The sequence below is a fragment of the Nymphaea colorata genome, chromosome 9 (assembly GCF_008831285.2).
Source record: "Nymphaea colorata isolate Beijing-Zhang1983 chromosome 9, ASM883128v2, whole genome shotgun sequence".
NCBI classification, from domain to species: domain Eukaryota; kingdom Viridiplantae; phylum Streptophyta; class Magnoliopsida; order Nymphaeales; family Nymphaeaceae; genus Nymphaea; species Nymphaea colorata.
Window position 1 is genome coordinate 4,479,051 of NC_045146.1, and position 18,879 is coordinate 4,497,929.

At 38.1% G+C, this 18,879-nt stretch overlaps 2 protein-coding genes across 2 annotated transcripts; one reads left to right on the forward strand and one right to left on the reverse strand.

The window, feature by feature from the left end:
- The first annotated feature begins 133 nt into the window (after positions 1-133).
- On the forward strand, positions 134-10,976 carry LOC116261072 (uncharacterized). Its single transcript, XM_031639678.2, has 7 exons — positions 134-448; positions 541-612; positions 715-882; positions 2,520-2,690; positions 3,036-3,245; positions 4,829-4,917; positions 9,852-10,976. The coding sequence occupies exons 1-7, from the start codon at positions 364-366 to the stop codon at positions 10,485-10,487; spliced, it is 1,431 nt and encodes a 476-aa protein (XP_031495538.1). The 5' UTR covers positions 134-363; the 3' UTR covers positions 10,488-10,976.
- A 2,350-nt stretch (positions 10,977-13,326) lies between these two features.
- On the reverse strand, positions 13,327-17,833 carry LOC116259884 (ER lumen protein-retaining receptor A-like). The gene is made up of 6 exons (XM_031637865.2): positions 17,524-17,833; positions 15,741-16,006; positions 14,557-14,672; positions 14,087-14,160; positions 13,946-14,009; positions 13,327-13,671 (listed from the first exon to the last, which is right to left on the reverse strand). Exons 1-6 carry the CDS (start codon positions 17,612-17,614, stop codon positions 13,635-13,637), a joined length of 648 nt encoding a protein of 215 aa, XP_031493725.1. The 5' UTR covers positions 17,615-17,833; the 3' UTR covers positions 13,327-13,634.
- Positions 17,834-18,879: the final 1,046 nt, after the last annotated feature.

Here is an 18,879-nt window from a genome sequence, read left to right on the forward strand (position 1 = left end):
TTATCATGGTTAGAGAATGAGGGAAAGGCTGGTAGTGAGGGAAAGACTGGTGGTGAAAAACTAAATCGGTAAGGTTGCTTTATGAGACAAAAGAACCTTGGATGAAAGTTTACCTGTAATGGGAGAAGGATAAACAACGCTACCTGCTCGTGTCACCCACACCGCCTTTGCTGAGTGGCATCATACTACTGCTAGAATGGGCCAAAGAAAGCTGCAGCAAAAAAATTAAATAATGCGCTCTACTTTTCTGTCTTCCCCCAGTTTTACTCTACGTTCATCTTTTCCCTTCTTCGTGAGGGCTTCCTTTTCTCACCCAAGACAAATCCCGCCTCCCAGAGCTCTCTCTCTCTCTCTCTCTGAGCCATGAGGAAGTCTCTGCTTCTCTTGGTCTCCCTAGTAATACTTCTCTCGCTCTCTGGTTTTCAAGCCGATGCTGCTCTCTCAACAAGTAAATGCCTCAAAACCCCACCTCTCCATATCATCTCTTTCTCTAGCTAAGGCGGGTTTCGTTCATTCTTATATGATCTGACGTTCTTGCAGGGAGACTTTTCACGCCTTTGTTGGCTTTCTTGAAGTGGGTAAGGAAGAGCTCTCCAAAGGTTCCTCAAAATGGTATGCTTGTCTGTGTTATATCTGGGTTAAGGATGTCGGTTCGGGAGATTTGAACTGGTGGGTATCTGACTGTCGTGAATTTTGTCGCTTGCTGCTTTTCAGATGGAAACGTTGTTCAGTTTGAACATGGGTATTTGGTTGAGACCATAGTGGAAGGGAATAAGATTGGGATCTCGCCGCATTCGATTCGGCTGGCTCCAGACGGCGAACTCTTCGCTGTCGATTCCGAAAACAGTAACATTATGCGCATAACACCGCCATTGTCACAATGTATGTGTGCCTTCCTTTCTCAAATTTTTGTAAATTTGTAATTTCGTTTGAATGATTATGATAAATTTTGGCTTTCCGTTTTCAAAGGTACCATCATGCATATGCAAATGACTTCAAAATAACTGTGTGGAATTTGTTATCTTTGTGGTTTTTTTTTTTGGATTTGGCATTGTGAAGTTAATGATTGAAAATTGTTTTATTTTGGAAATCGCTAAACTGTACATGGTGCACAAAATGCAAAACCCTGTCCTCGTGCTCCTCCATTGGTTCAGCACTACCAAGTCTGTCAATGTGGCTTTTGTGGTCCTCTTAGCTATTATTATATTGACCGTTCAGTGTTCATACAACAGCAAGTCAAGCGGGTATCTTTGGCTTCCGCTATTAGAACAGAATGTCACAAGCGTGAAATGCAATGGTAAGTTATGATAGCGAGAGATCACCTGCTTCAACATTGTGAATCGCATGAGGGTTTACATTTAAATGTACAAATTTTATATCGCGAGACATTACCGATATCATCAGTGGAAATTGTTTCTTACTCAGCAAGCAGGGTTTACATTTAAGTTCGCGAATTTTATTTGGCAAGACATTACAGAATCATCAGTTATAGGAAATCTTTTTTCCATTTTTTCTTTACTTAGAATACAGTGTAATGTACGTAAAATCTCATGGTAAAGTGTGATCGCGAGGCATGTCAACTGCGGACTGCCTCTGGCTCATCCTTGGATACAGAAACCTGTCAGGGGAAGAGCTAGATCTGGCATCTTCTAATGAGGATGCATCCATGGAGACCAGGGCTAGGGCTTCAGATTCCCCGGCCTCTGCAGGGATTGGATGTCCTCTCCCCCCCCAACCCCCAAGGAAGGGCGCTACTGCCCTCCCTCATCCCCTTTATTGAGAAGAGGAGCAGGATCAGGTGAGTGGGAATGCAGCTTTGCGGATGGCCCGTTTGGCATTTCCGCACCTCCAAGGGCGGGCTGCCCCCGCCCTGGCCACTTTTATCGAATGCTTCTAGGCTTGAATAGTCAGAAGTACATGAAGGCAGCATTGACATTTAAGTATGCAAGTTTTACATGACAATTAGATAGTACATATATATCATTACTTGTGGGAACATTGTTTCTATTTTTGGCCTTAGATTTTATATGTTTTAGATTTCCTTCACTTTGATGAGGAGTTAGGACCATGTTGTTGGCATTGTTTCCTTGGCTCGAGTTTGACAAATATTTTCATGATAATTTTTTGATGCATTGGACATAATCGATGAAATAAAACTTTGTCGGTTTGTCCAGTTGTACAATGAAGATGACATTTTAGTAACAATATGTTGATATTCAACAAATGATAATCAGCACAACAGATCATACATTTTTGAACGACATACATGTGTGTGTGTGTGTGTTGTGTTTATTTTTATGTGCACCTGCAGCTTCCCTACACAGTGTGCTTACCAGTGTAAAACTCATAAAATGTCATTAACTAACAAATAACAAAAAAGAGTTTATCTAGTGTATTGTCCTTCATTTGTCAGTCAATAATTTTTTCGTCCTTCTTTTCAGAAAAGACCACATGTTTCATTTATTATCACCATTAGTAAGTTTCAATTACAGATGCATGCTTCTTAATTCTCATTGCAGATAGCAGAGCTAGATTAGTGGCGGGATCATTCCAGGGGTATTCAGGACATGTTGATGGAAAACCAAGTGATGCTCGTTTTAATCATCCGAAGGGACTTGCTGTTGATAGTAGAGGAAATGTTTACGTTGCCGATACAGCAAATATGGCCATCAGGAGGATAGGTGAATCAGGTATTATGTCTGAGTGCATATCAACAATGGCAAACTAAGTGGGGCTCATTATTCATAATACTTAGCAGTGGTTTGTGTTACTAGTGGACATTGCATGATCATAGTCATGTGAAACTGTGAACAAGTTGCCAGCTGAATTAACGAGAGTGATTTCTAGTAGAATTCACTATTAGCTTTAGTTTTTAGCAAAAAGATGCTGTGGTCTTACATGAATCTGGATGCTGAAGATGTCCACAGGAATGCGGAGGAGAAAAAACTTGGTTATGGAATGCTTTTTGAGTTACTGCTTCATTTGTCAACTGTCTGCAACAGCATTAATCATTAAATTGTTGCAATCTATTATAGGTGTTACAACCATAGCTGGTGGCAGATCCAACGTGGCAGGTTATGCAGATGGCCCAAGTGAAGATGCAAAATTCTCAAATGACTTTGATTTAGTTTATGATGGCAGCAGTTGTTCTTTGATAGTTGTTGACAGAGGAAATGCTGCCCTTAGACAAATTTTGCTTCATGATGACGAATGTTCTGACCAACATATTTCAGTTGTCTCTTCAGGTATCAAATGACCTTTATTTACGAACCCTGAGCAGCAGTGCTACAATTTTTTATTTCAGAGTGTTAGCTCCATGGTTGTGAAATCAATAACTCTTGAAGTTCATTTACCTAGTAATACCTTTCCACATAATTAAACCCAAAGTACAAAGCATGCCATTTTGAAGTTATAAATTCAGACTGGTTCATCATCAAACTGGACCAACAATGTCATTTGATGTCATCTTCTCTCTGTTCATTTTGACATTTCTAATGGAATTTAGGCTAAAATAGTATGATCAAATAAGGAAATGTCCATCTTAACACCTATTTAAGTTGGGAGTCTGGGTCACTTCAGAAATTTGTAAAGTGTCCTTGCTCTCTATCTAAAGGACACAAAGGAGCTTCAGCTTCATGAATTTTATATCATTGTCAGCAATCTCATTCTTGATAATTTCTTGGTAGGACATGCAGCATTGGGCATGTAAACATATAAAGGTTTGCCTTGGCCATGTCAACAGGATTTAGTTGGCTCAGTTTTTTTGTTTTGTTTAGAAAATTCTCAAAATGTGGCCATCTTTTGAGGAAAAGGAACCACCTGACTTTTCCATATGTTAAGACAACTTATTTTGTGATTAACAGAAAAGGTCCATAAGTTTACTTTTTCAAGTCAAACCATTAAATTAGTAAAACTCTATCGTTTTGCTCTTTCTATGGATCCAGAAATACAAGTACCTTTTTTTTTTTTATAAATTTTATGAGCATCTGAGGATTTGGAAGTAATAGAAAAGTGCACCTAAAGTTTTGGTGGTAATTGAGGTCTAATCTTCGATGTTAAACGAATGCATTTTGAAAGAAGGCTTGAACTAATTTCTTGATTATGAATTTATACTGTTAAAAACTGTAGTTAAAGACACTGATTGAAGAGAGTGAATATGAGAATGATTTCTCTTGAGATTATTATGGCTACTTTAAGTCATTAGCTCAACTTAGATTATGGATAGTCATTGTTAGAATGGGAAATGTTTTTTTCATTTGCAATGTGAAAAGCGAGATGTTGACAATATGAAACACTTATATGTGAGAATAACTTCTCTCTGATATATTTGTTCATTTTTTCCGGTGCTCTCTACTTAGTGATAGTTAATGGTGCAAAAGGTTGGCTGTGTTTTTCATTAACACTAATATCTTAAGTGTTTTCGAAACTTTCTCCTTCTATTTCCTATTGGCTGAAGTGCCTTTGCAAAATAAGACCAGGTCAGGGGTGTTGTATGTGCAACACCACCAGGAAACTGTGTCCAAAGCAGCCTCCTCAATGTACCTTTGATGGTAATGTTGGTAGACCAACTAGGGAGTGTGTGGTCTTGGTGGTCGTGCTCATTATTATCTGCATCGGCATGCCACATTCCAGCTTGCTTGGGACCTTTTCTAGTGCATTCTGTTTGCATAAAAAAAAATAGAAGGGGTCTATGTCATGCATATGATCAATATGTCAGTGCATGCCATATGATGGCAGGTGTGCTAGATATGTTTCACAAAGGAAAAAACTTGCATTGTTTCTTAATTAGATACCTTTGGACTCAAAACATTTTAGTATTCCTTTGCAGATATTCTTATGATTGTTGGTGCAATACTGGTGGGCTATGTCACATGCTTATTCCAAGATGGATTTGTTCCTACTCAGCTCTTCAAAATGGTAACCTTTGACACATTAGTATAATTTCAGTCCGTGTTGTAAAATTATATTCTAACCCATGCTAATTGAATGCAATTTAGATATTTATGAACCTAACCCAGTGGGAAATTTTTAAATCTTTTTGTAACATTTTCAGATAAGAAAGCAGATTTAGAGAAGTTCATATTTTTGAGAAGTGATATTTCATATAAAAATTTATAACATCAAAGCTATACTACAAAATACTAGAGTATCAAATGCATAGATGTATTTGTGGGTGCAACGGAGGCCAATTTCACACACACACACACACACACACACACACATATATATATATATATATATATAATTGTCACAAATATGATTCTCGGGTTTTTAACGGCATAGTTGTATTTTTTTGGGAAAATCTGGAGAACTCAGAAAATTTAAAAAATAAAAAATTAGGTATAAATGAAATAAATGAGTAACTAACAGAAAAAACATAAATAAAACTATATAAGAGTGATAAAAGGAATGTTTTAATGATAATAAAAATGATGAAAATAATTTATTTTAAGTTGACCTTTGAATCCATGATAATATCAATACTGAAAATAGAAAAATGAAACAATCGCGATAATAACATGATAAATACTTTTTTCTGATTTTTTCAAAATCTCGCGATTTTTTCCCTTTTCTCGTTTTTCTTATTTTTGGCCATAATATCATGATATTTTCACATAATATTGTGATATCTTTGACATTGATATATATATATATATATATATATATATTTGAGTCACCCAGCCTTCTAATTTGCACTGTCTGATCCAACATGATGGATAGTTAAGAGAAAAATAAGGAGAAAAAGGTGATTGGCAACTTTGGGTAGATGGTTGGGTGGCTCTAGGTAACCAGAGTCATCGTTCACTCACTATATATTATACATATATATCATAGTCACGAAAAACGTGAAAAAAACACGATAAATAAATTTGTCCTTTAAAACTTAAAAAGAAGCACCGTTAAAATGAAAAAAAAACGTGAAACAATTTTTCACTTTTTTTTTTTTCCTTTTTTCCCTTTTATTCATGCCAAACAGTTTTTTTTCATTTCCTAATTTTTATTTGTTGCAAATCTACTTATTTTGCATTTGGATAGGATTTATCATTTATGTTGGCTTCGCCTGGAGGCTCGCATAGTTTGTTATGTCAGCTCCAAAAGGAGAAGTTGCATTGGAATTGAGAAAGTTCCATTGAGTTCATAATTGCATAAAAGGAATCAAGGTAGTGGCTGTGGTGCATCAAGACCACTTCTTTGACGGTCCCCGTCCGCCCAAAAAGGGCGAGACAGAAAGGGCGGGCACTACTAACCAAGCCAAGCCTAGTTGCTGGTAGCTTGCTTCTATTTTTGCCTTTGTCCCGATCCTCCATCCCTCCCCATTTTCGCTGTGTTGCGAAAGAGAGGGACCAAGCTGCGAGTGTTGCCTACAAGCGAAGTTGTAGGAGCGAGCTGCGAACAATCGAACTTGGAATTCCTCTTCTTGTTTTTGACCTAGTCATATTGACCCAGGAATCTTTCCCTTACCGAACAAGCGAATCATAGGAAGTAAAACCACCGAACCTTCCCCTTGAATCTATCTCGACTTCCCTTTGACCAATCTAGCCCGCATGTTCAGATGATCTGGGATCTTTTTTGATGTCTGTGATATTAGTTTCTCACTTATTTTATTTTCCTCTCATTTCTAGTTTTTTTAAATTTTAAAAAATTTACTGTATGTTTCCATTTTTTTTTCAAGCTCACCGTATTATACCCGCAAAAAAACCTCACCGCCGAAAGTTAAAAACCTGAGATATATATATATATATATATATATATAGAGAGAGAGAGAGAGAGAGAGAGAGAGAACTTTAATTAAGCAAACTAACAAGTAGTATACTTGTGAATCATCAATTCATAAACTGGGAAACAAACAAAGTAAGAAACAGACCAAAATATACTTACAAATATTTGTGAGAATGATCTAATCAACTTGTGTAGACTCAAAAAGTGCAGTCTGCAGACGTAGTCGCATACAGATCTTCATTGCGCACGCATAGAGAGAGAGAGAGAGAGAGAGAGAGAGAGAGAGATTAATGCAGGGGTTGTAGGGGAAAGAAATAAGACACAACTGGTGCAGGTCTGAGTTCCAAAATCAGAGAAACGAAAAGAATGCAGACCTGGTTGTGTCTGCTTCCCACACACACACACACAAAAAGAGAGAGAGAGAGAGAGAGAGAGAGAGAGAGAGAGAGAGCACATCTATGAGTTGCCGATTGTTTACCATTGAGCTTGCTACTTGGTGCGGCTGGGCATGGAGAAGAAGAACATGTCAAGGTTGAAATTGATTAAAGGAGATGACAGGAAAGGGAAGAGTGAAACTTGAAAGACCTCGTCAACATTGAGTTTTATGGAGGGAGATGAAAGGAAAGAATCAAACTTGAGTCTCTTTCAATACAATGAGGATTGTGCTTGACTCAGCCAACTTTGATTGGAGACCAGAATTGGACAAATTAAGACCTAGTGCATGGATCACACATGACACTGGGTTGTCCATATCTGAGCAGAGTCCAAGTCTGCATACATGTCCAGCTGTGCTGACATGGGTGTGGCACCTTATCAAGCGTGTTATTAATAGCTTGCATGTTTCTCCAAATCTCTGAAGATGATAACAACTTTTCAACTTAAACCAGCTTTTATACCAGAAATACATTATAGAATAAGTGTTAATTTTATTTTTTACCCCTTGGACAACTCTAAAAAGAAAAAGGCTTTTGAGATAGGCCCCTATGCAGAACCTGGAATTCCTTATACAAAAATTGAGCAACATTTGTTTATTTCCTCCTCTCATGTGTGCGATAATGCATCTTAGAACACTTGCAAAAACTGACGTTTTAGGTTCCTTGAAAATGTAGCTAAGATACACTTCATATCATATTGTAGCTTAGGATAGATGTGTATCAAAGGTAGTACTTCTGCAGAACGGTATCGAAGGTTGTACTTTATATGAGACGGAAATAATCTTGAAAATGAGACTTATTCCAAGGTTATATTTTGTTGGTTTCTTTTTGTCTACTTGTAGCATAACACTTCACAAAACATGACAGAATTTGTATCCCATTAGTTTTAGTAGCATTATATGTGATCTTATAGTGGAGTCTGCCCATATTTTGCTTGTTCTGGAACATGTTTGAGTTATATATACTTGCTGCTGCTTTCGGGCAACTTTAAATGCAAAAAAACTTCAAATATTTTATGCTAGAGGGTTGAGGAGGGCTCTATGCTAAACTATGAATTCCCTTTCAAAATTTTATTTTCACCTCTATATGTGCAATAGTGCTTCTTAGACCACTTGCAAGGGACAGCTCTAGAAGGCTTCATATTACCTGAACAAAATCTTGTCAGGGAAAGGTTTCATTCACGTCTAATCCATGTCGAGTAGACCTCAGTTGTTGTAAGACGGTTAGAGATCAAATTCTCCTTCCACTGCTTGGAAACTCATGGTTTAATTTTTATGTCACTCCCTGATGGGGGTTCTCTTTCTAGGGATCTCTCATGCAGGAATGCCTTCTTTATATTATGTATGGCCCAACCTGCCATTGGTAGCACGAAGAAAGGGCGTTATTAGACAGAAGATACAAGGATCAATATAGTGAATACAGTACATTTTTATTCTACATATCGATCCTTACATCCTCTACAACTGGTGGAGTGGCAGCCAGTTTTGGTATGTTGGGAGATATCATTATTGCTGAACCCAATGCTTACATTGCATTCGTTGAACAAACAACAATGCCTTGGCTTAAAAAAAATTAACTTTGGCAATGAAGTCAATTGATTAGGAAAAATTGTATCCCATTAGACCATACATCTATCTTGGCATAATCAGATAATGGGCAGGAGCATAAACTAAAACATTTTGGTGCCACAAAGTGTTTTTTAGTGGCCAAAACCTGTTCATTAGAGAGGGCCTCAAAAGATAGTTTTTCTGCTGTGCGAAATGACATCTTTTTTGGTATCATTTCAATAAAAAGTAGACAAACTACAATCCCTTCGAATTGAGTATGATTGTATGTTTCGTATAATTTGGATCTGCTATTTTGGGGTCAATCTGTTACGAAGTGGGCTATATAGTTATGGTTCATTCACATTAAACATCTAATTGAAGAAAGGCAAAGAGGACCTCCTTCCGAGGGGGGCTGAGCCATCATTGACATACCACTCTGGAAGAGCTAGAATTCTAACACTTGTGCTAGGACCTACGGGCCGGGGCAGAAAAATGGCATAAATTCTCAACCTTTGTACCATCTCATTTTTTGACAGTAAGAAATGAAGTGGTTTTTAGAAAAGACAGGAATTAACATATAAGATTGTTCATAAGATACAGAGGTGTATCAAAGTTTGCAAATATTGTTTCATAAGATACAGATGTGTATCAAAGTTTGCAAACCTTATATGAGATGAATATATTTCTGGTTGTATTTTATTGGTCTTCTTTATATCTGCAATATGTAGCATAATGTGTCATAGGAGACGACACGATCTGTATGACTGTATCACATTAACTTTAGGCGCATAAATACGTGACCATCTATCTGAGTCTGATTCTATTTTGTTTTCTTGGGTGATATTTGAGTTGTATCGATTTCCTGCTTGTTTATGTAACACTAATTTCTGACCTTTTCAGTTTCTCATATGATTTACATTCAAAATCTTTATTTTTTCATTATTTCACTTTAAAATTGTGATATTTTTGTAGTATGGCTACCTGTGACTGCTTCAAATATATTGTTTTCATGGTCTATATCTGTAAATATAAGCACCTACTTGAGTGGTAAATGGAGTTCCATGAATGCATGAGCTTTTGTTTATGCGTTGGTGAAAGTACTTATTCATTGTCTTTTTTTGTCTAATCCTGTTTATTTTTTACCAACCAGAAACCAAAGACTGCCTCTTGGGGCACAGTGAAGAGAGAAAAACCTGTCCATCAGAATTCAAAAGATGAGACTAAGGAATGGTGGCCCGTAGTTACTAGGATTTCCAACAAGTTCAAATCAATTTTGGTAACTCTTGGTCAGATTTTCTTTTATCCTGTTCCTTGGCTGAAGCCATCCATGCTTGAGAAGGAAGACGGCAAGGACCATCTTGTAATGCCTGAGGATGAGACAGTCCTAAAAAATGTGCAGAAACAGTGGCATTCGTGGACAGCTCCTGACACCCAACAAGTTAATCCTGCTACAAATGATTTTGCACAACAGAAGCCATCAAAGACCAAACCAAGTGGATTGAAGGATCAATCAACATCAGCTAAATTGAGATCCTTCAAGAGACAAGAAATTCCAGATTTCTATGGAGCAACAGAGACCTCTCAGCATATGTTACATGCTAGCAAGAGCATGAAAGAAAAGAGTAGGCATCGTCACCATGATAAGACAAGAGAAGTTGTATTTGGAGCTCTAGGGAATACATCAAAGCCAATGGAAATCAAATCTGTGGACTATGGAGATCCGAAATTTGACCATTACAACATCAGAAGGAAATTTGGTAATGATGAAGATCATTTTCAATTTTAAATGTACCATCTTACATTGATTTCATCGGGTGGCAAGCTAGATCATTTGAAGATGATAGTTTCCTCTGTACACTATATATTAGCACAGTAGGTGATGGTTTCATGTTCTGTATACTACATATATCACACTGGTCAGTGTTTGGCAAGTCAAGGGCCCAAAGTAGGAGAAGGTGATTTTTTATTTGATTCAAATTTGCTGCACCTAGATTTGCTGGGGCTGGGCTTTTTGGTGTACACGGTTTAATTACAGGCTGAGCTACTCAAGCCACTTAAAGACCCATTCATGTCAGCTCAATTAGCTTTGGCTTGTACAAGGTGGGTTCATCTTTCTCGACTGATACCACTTGATTTTGGTTACCTTGATATCTGAACTTTTGAAATTTACTTTGAATTATTGTATGAAATGATGGTTGTGTCCCCTGGCAAAAGCACGATTTCATTGTTTCACATATAATTTATTTGTTTAGAATGCATCTGGTTATTGAAGGCAGGATTCAGCGTGAATTCCTTTTCTCTGCTAGGTTGACGGTGTTTAAAGCCTTTATCTTTGTTGGCCCGCTTTTATACCTTAGCTGAACCCATTACTAATGAATGAAATATATGATGTGGTATGTATATCAGTTCCTTGTTTGAGGTCTACATGACATTGGAGGATTAGTCTTTCAGCATGACAGAAGCCGCTCAATCAAAACCTGCACGTAGCCTGGCTACATTTTCCTTTAATATAGGTAGTAATTTTCTGTTATTTTGCATTACATAGGTTCTTTTCAACCATTTCTAAAGCTTAATTCGATGCCATAATATTTTGGGTTCCCAGTAAGGCCAACAGTGTCGCGCGAGTGCTGACTATGGGTTTTGACTTCTTTCCTTGGTGGGTCAGTTATTTTGTGCTGTTACTTCTTTTTCCCTTTTGGGCTTGAAATGTTGGGAGACGAGTTTGAGTCTCAAGGGTTGCTTGATGAGCTTCAGTTCAATCTCAGCACGTTCTTACGTACATTGGAGCTCCAGGGCGGATCTTGAGGGAGGCGTAATTTCCTAGAAACACCTTTGCTGTCCAATTACTGCGTTCAGCCCCCCAGCGATAACTCCCCAATCCTGCGTCATCCTAGACGTTCCAGGTCATGTGGATGATAGACGCTCCTGTGGGTACATGCACAGGCTCAATGTCTGCCACGGATCGAGACCCATCTCGAACTACCTCGCTTATTGCGCATATGGAAGTTCAAACTTCAAACAGGTTGGCTGGAGAGCAGCCCTTCAGCGGGACTTTGCACCCTGATAAAGCAGTATCCCTCCGAAGAAAAAAACCGACAATGTGCATTTTTTCTATTCTATTTGCACTTGTAGATTGAGAGGGTTGTGGAAAGCGACAACGATAGCGGCCAACATTCGAGTGAGGTGGAGAAGAAATATGTAGGAATTTGATAAAGATAGCTAACTACTACCTGACCTCAATATCAGATGCGCTCATAAAATATTCAACCAAGCGTAGTATATGGATAGGTGTTAAAAATTAGTTTTCCCTGGATGTCCGAGTGCTTCTGTTTCCAATCAAACGTGCTGCTACTGGGGGTGGCGGTCAGTCATACATACATATATATATATATGCACATGATCAACATTAATACATTAGATAAAAAAACCAAGCAGCGTAAACTTCTGCTCCCCCAAAAAAGAAAGAAACAGAACAATAAACCCATTACAGATTAGAAATCAAAATGAAGAAGCTGCACAGGTCACAACTTCTCAAAACCTTATCTGCCTTCAAATGTTCCTTCCATTTTCCAAAGCAGCTCTGGACCTCTAGGGCAGGGGAAATAGGAAGGGGTTTTGGCCTCTTTGGGGTAGCCCCCTCATCCCCACTGTTTTCATAAACTGGTTGATTTCCACAGTTGGAAGTTGATCTGATATGTGAATGGCTTTGAAAGGTCTTTGATTGCTTTCTATTTGCTAGGCAAATGTTTCCTGCATCCCTTGACTGATGCAAGTCTCCTCTTCCATCGCTTGCTATTGGAGACGATCTCCATTCTGTTTCTTCCATTTACTTTGCTCAACTACTCGAGATTTTCGTTTCTGCTTCATCTTCTTTGCAACAAGCTCTCTTTCTTCTTGAGAGTGCTATAATAAGCTATTGACTCTTCCCACCATTCTGTACTTAAATGGGGCCTTCTCTGCTGTGAACAGTTCTATGGCAACTTTCTAGTTAACTCTGGACAACGCCAACTGGTGGAGAAGATTGAATGCTATCCTTGGGGACGTCGGAAGTGGCCCAGTTCGAGGGCTGATCTGAGTCGGTATGTTACTTGCATAGTAGTTAGTAACAACCTGTTCCTGCTTCTCATTGGTAAGATCATTCAAGGCTATCTAAGCTCCAATGCTTGCGTGGACAATGTTTGAGGTCGTTCTTCTCTGCCTTCAGTTTTCTTCTTGGCTGTCATTACCTGACTGTTTTTTTTGGTTGGGAATGACTGTATTTAGTCACTTGCTCTTTTTGCTCTGCCTGATGCTCAGCATCCATTTTTGTATAGCTTTGGTCTCTGTAAATATCTGTTTTTTTTTTTGTTAATAAAGCCGGGAGCAATCCATCCCTCAACACTGCCGTTGCAAGGACCAGACATATTAAGGAGTCGCAAATCATGGACATTGCCATGTCGAAGCTGGTTGTTCATAATGCTGTGGATCACTGGGGATGCACAAGCTTAAGCTGTCGATCCAACCCAGAGCATTTTGATACGGATATGACACGCCGAGAGTAAAATAAATAAAAAAGAACGAGGAAGCACAGACGATCATGGCCGTAACGGTCAGAGAGGAACCATATCCAAGTCAAAAGGGACGTATAAATGAATACAAACTTCTATTGATATCGGAAATTTCAACTAAATATACAGGAACAGCGCGTCAACTTCACAAATGCCAAAGGTAAATGTTAAGATTTGTCATGAATATGGAGGCTCTCATACTCGATGAACAAAATATCCCTCTCTTCCCACATTGATGGGCAGAGCTGGAGTTTCTGACACAAATCGAAACCACCCATGTAAATAGCCAAGGCCTATGCGTAACTGGCTCTTGAATGTTGGCAACGTAATCTAAGAACCAGAACAAGACTTCAACTGATTTTCAGAAGATGCATTACAACAATTCTTCAAGATGGCAATTGTAATTTGGCGTTATTCTTCCAGCTGCCACAAAACAGAAAAAGAACATTATATACAAGAAGTTACTTCAAATAATGGTATAAATAAGCATGGAAAACTGGTAACACCGCCATTTAGAGGTTAAGTCCTAAGCAGCAAGTGCAAGACAAGAAGGAATAACTGCCAGCGCATCTCATCTGTGACCTGGTTCCTACAAAAATTTAACCTTGCTCTTCGAGGTCCAGTATGAACTATGGATACATTGGTACAAAATAGTAAAGTTTAAAGTCAGTCATGTAAATCAATCATTTAGTATTACCTGATAAAGTAGTAGTAGAAGAAATCTGCATAAAGAGCTGTCTGCACAAAACCTGAGATTGAAGCTGAAAAATGCACCAAGAATTAGTCTACACATATTCTATTAAATAAAAGCAGAAAGCACCACCCGTTATCCACTTACATATCCACCGAACATAGTGTTTCTCCATCAAGTAGCGATAAATCCAATTGAGACAATAGAATGCCCTGTAAGCCCTGCAAACAAATTAATAACATATATGAACACATGTTGACGGAATTCTCTCCCTCTCTCTCCAGGATGCTTGTTTAAATCACAAGTTTGGGCAGTTTGATTCACATTCTTCATTCAATGCATCTCTAGCTAGTTTGTCTTTCTGTCCCATATATCTTTCCAACAAATAATTCAACTTTCATTTCCAACAAGTAATTCACCTTTCACTATACTGTTTCAGCTCAAGAGGAAGCTCTTGAGAAAAAGCTCCTTTATACAGAAGAAAAAGAGAAAATGGAGATATTTAAAGCCCACAGATGGATATAAAAGATATTGGTATTTCAAGTAGAGTGTACAACCACTGGCTAGAGATGATAAAATTTGATAATTGATCTTGACATTCACAAGCAAAACCATACCCAAGGAAGCAAACGTATTGCCCAGTCAGATTGTCAACATTCCCACTCCTTTGTAGTAAAACCAACTGTGGAAGAATGGCCACCGCCTCTAAGTATATAGAGAACGCCCAAAAGACCTGCAATGCAGAGATTATAACAGCAAAAAATCTCTGAGGATGCTATGCTACTATCAAGGAGATGCTGAAACAGATGAGGAATTAAAATAGACGAAATATTTATTACATAGGAGGATTGCAAATATGGACATGCATAGTAAACCATTTCAATAGTCTATTGCATAGTGTACAGCACTAGGACAAACATATGCTTGTAAATGTAATCAAGCTACTCTCTTGCAATGACAAACCAGAAAACAATTCTCAATTACACAAATTGCCCAAACTTGGAACAAGTTCTAACATTATATACATGATACATAAAATTCTTTTATTACAAGTATGTTTAGCAATTCCCATGTCCACCGATAATTATAAACCAGTTGAAGGGCTTACATAGCACCATCGTGGCCAGGGCCACATAGAATACCTCCAGGGTTCAGGCCATTGTCTTTGGTTAAGCTAGAGGGCCATCCTATAAATCCTTGTCAACAGGTCCTCAACATTCTTATTTCCTAAAACGCTAAAAGGATATATCTCCTCATAAAATCGCAAGGGCCTGCTGTAAGTCTAAAACCTTTAGAAGATTGACTACTTCACAAATGCCAACACAAATCACAGGCTTCCACTTAGTTCATAAGTAAAGGGTTCAACATTGGATAGCTCAAAAGAGACCAAATCAAATTCTTCCATAAAACGAGAGATGAAGCCAAACATTTCCAGTCCACGAAGGCAAGAGGAAATTCAGCATATACAGCTAACAGCCAGAAAGTCTGGAAGTTGCACATAGGATTGCAGCAGTTCCTTTATCTTTGTATGGATCCACCCCTCGATCCCTTATTCCTAAAGGACAAAATGAAACTCAAGCTGCTGGTAGACCTATGACTGAACAAAAATGTCTGACTTAGTCCTCTAAAAGTCTATGAAACGGTTGAGGCTCTTTCCAGTATGAGATGCATTTCATCATCTTGAAAGTGTGTTTCTTGCTGCTCCATGAGATTCCATTCTCAATGTGAGGAAAGAAAAAAAGAGAAAATTATCAAGAGAATTTGGCTTTAAGAGAGATGATGAAAAAGGACACAAAGTTACCTCTCTAATAGTAAACTTTTCGTGAACAAGTAATGCCAGAAGAAAGGAGGCTGCTACAAGAAAATAGTGGCGGAAGGTATCTTGATCTTTGTCATAAGTTCGTCTTACAATGGGGTGTGCACGCATACACCAAACAATTGCTAGTGAGCTAACAATGAAGACCACCTTCATGACAGCATTGTAGAGTGATATGAAATCAGTGAACAGATCCAAGTAGCGAGTGATGAACACAAACACGTAAAGCTCTTGAGTCTTCAAAGAGATCCCTAATCACAAAATGAAAATAAAGTTACATTAACACGTAATAAATTCTATAGAATTACAAAAAAAAATGAAAAAAAGAAAAGGATGAAGGATGAAGGATGAAGGATGAAGTTTAAGTATCAGAATGATTTTGAGCAAAACTGCTAAACAGACAGAACCATGTTATGGGATTTCTTAAACATGCATGAGTTATTCAGGACTCAGATAGTAAAAATGCAAAGCCTTCGTCAGGACACAGTGGGAGAACAACAAATAAGGCACTTGGAATTCATGCTGCTGGTTTGTGCAGGATGCAAGAAAACAATTTAATAGAATATGCTTCCATAAATCCACAAATCCACCATTCAGTCATAGCAACAATCCATCATGCTCAGCAATGCATCATGTTCGAACTGGTTGAATAAAAACAACCACTTGAACAGAGAGGGCTAGCGTTATGCCAGCCACAAGTGAGTGTGAGGTTCTGTCTTCCAGAAAGGTTTTCCTAGCGGTACCATACAGAAACCATGATAAACTACCTAGGGAAAATTACACCCTCGCAATTATAGACCAAACTGAGAAACTTTAACATAAAGTGAATCCATACGTACTCACATATCAAGGGTCAGAGTTGAAACCTGGGGCACATTCTTGGGACAGCCTAATCCCACCCAATGGAAAAAGCCTAACCCACAATTTCGGAAGTAAAATGCTTAACAGGACTTGGAGGCAGCAAACCCTAAACCTAATGCCTAACAGAAAAGCAAATGTTAAACCTAGGAAGAGCAAATGTTAAACCTAGGAAGAACATAAGGAAGCAAATGCTACAAATAGAAAGCACATAATGCTACAAATAGAAAGCACATAAAAAGCAGAGACTGCAACTAGGTGAAAAAATAAGACGAACTCGCCCAGATTTTTTAATTAAAAGCCTAAAACACTTCCCGTTTTCACCTAAAAAGCGCTTAATCGCAATAAAAAAGTAGAATCTCAAAACAGCATTACATAAATGGAACAAGTGAACCTTAACTCTCATGACAACACGAAGTCAAATACTGATAAGGAAGATTACATAAAACCTTACTCCCATGCCCAACACGAACGCAAATACTGAAATCAGGAAGAGCACATAGAGAAGCAAAGACCATTAGAATTTCAACCAAGACACTAAGAATCTCCTTTGTTTCCTGAGAACGGGGAGGAAAGAACAACATCCACCAAAAAAACCGCAATGGCTTGAAACCTACGTATAGTCAAAATGCCACCAAAATCCGGCCCATGGCTTCGAGAGGAACACGAATCAGCCACGTCATATCACACCATTATCAGAACAAAAAATAGAACCACATCAAACTCCACAACGGAAGAAACCCCAATCTCAATCCAAAATATAGAAATAGCTTCAATGCATAGACCAAAAGAAACCATATCTAAGCATAGTTACACGAAAATATCCGAAGAATTCAGGGGATTGATCAATCAACGAATTCGATGAGAACCAAAGTCAGTAAAAACATCTTAGCAGCAAGAAACTACCAACCGGCGCAGGATTTCGTCGCGTAGATCTTCAGGAGGAGAACGAGGACGCTGATTAGGTGGGTCATGTCCCCGGCCAACCGGAAGATGTTCATGGCGCCGTCGAGATGCAAGAGCTGGAGCAACAAGGAGAAGGAGAGAAAGGGGTTTTCTTTTGGAGTTGCTTCTTCGAGACTCTCCTCTCGTGACCAACGTGGGAATTCCTTTTCCGGTGGGATTTCTCTCAGGAGGAGGGAAAACAGAAAAATGAAAGAGAGAGAAGCCCTTCTGTCTGGCGGTTCCGCTTTTAGTGTCTCTCGCCTCTCTCTCTCTCTCTCTCTCTCGTAGATTTTGCTCAAATCAGTGTTGGCACCGTACCGGTTTACAAACAGGTACGGCACCTTTTATTAATTTATAAATAATACCAGGGGTAATTTGAAAAACTTAAAATATAAAAAAATGTATTCTCAGAACCATACTTAAATAACATTTGGACGACGGGCTGGACCAGCTTGTATATGCTTACACGCGACAATATGACAATAGATTGTTAGCGAAAGAGAATAAAATAGTCGACGATCTTAATATAATAAAAAATACAAATAATAATAAGCAAGGAATTAACGGGATGGAAACAAAAGGATAAAAAAGTCTTCACTTGCAATGTACCCTTAATACGATATATTTATATAATTTTAATATTTATGTAAGAAAAACCGCCTTATGTGAACTTCCGAAGACCATATTTTTATCGGATATGATACATCTTTTAACTTAAGGATTACGCTTGTAATTATTTGTAATAAAAAAAAAACATACCAAAATATGACAATGACTCGTCCCTTTCCCTTGTGACACAATCTGTTCATATAGTTACTCTTCGTTCTTTAGCTTTTATATTTATGATATACACGAATATAGTTACTGCACAATTTAATTTATTGCCTCTTTTATTGTAGAGGAGGACCATGGAGAACACTGACAACCTTGGCTCTTCGTGAGGCTGAACAATCTCTTCATGATACTAAGCCATTCTTGGTGATGTTCACAATCCCTTGCATGTAGCCAGATGGACACGTGTTATGACTATTTGTTTGAGTTGGGTGCAAATTATTGCCAATGGTATCCAAATCGCCATTCAACATTGGTGAAGGTGAGAATATGCCCCTTCAAACTTGGCATGGTGAAAGCCCATGAGCCAAGTTTGGAATAGTGAATAATGATTTTTTTTTTTTTATATGGGTTTGTCAAAATGATTAGTGTAGATTGCTTAAAAATTGATTAGTTAATTGACCTTGAATAATTTTTTCATGAATAAAATGATGGTCAATTTCCACATGTTTCGTTCAATTATGAGAAACTAAGTTGATGGTTGTATGTA

Excerpts from the sequence above, each read along its gene's own strand:
- LOC116261072 (XM_031639678.2), top strand. The coding sequence starts at position 364 with ATGAGGAAGTCTCTGCTTCTCTTGGTCTCCCTAGTAATACTTCTCTCG. Across the intron at positions 2,691-3,035 it reads CAGGAGGATAGGTGAATCAG|GTGTTACAACCATAGCTGGT; the intron begins GTATTATGTCTG and ends AATCTATTATAG. Across the intron at positions 3,246-4,828 it reads TATTTCAGTTGTCTCTTCAG|ATATTCTTATGATTGTTGGT; the intron begins GTATCAAATGAC and ends ATTCCTTTGCAG.
- LOC116259884 (XM_031637865.2), bottom strand. The coding sequence starts at position 17,614 with ATGAACATCTTCCGGTTGGCCGGGGACATGACCCACCTAATCAGCGTC. Across the intron at positions 14,161-14,556 it reads CAATACGTTTGCTTCCTTGG|GGCTTACAGGGCATTCTATT; the intron begins GTATGGTTTTGC and ends ATTTGTTTGCAG. Across the intron at positions 13,672-13,945 it reads TTCTACTACTACTTTATCAG|CTGGAAGAATAACGCCAAAT; the intron begins GTAATACTAAAT and ends GTTTTGTGGCAG.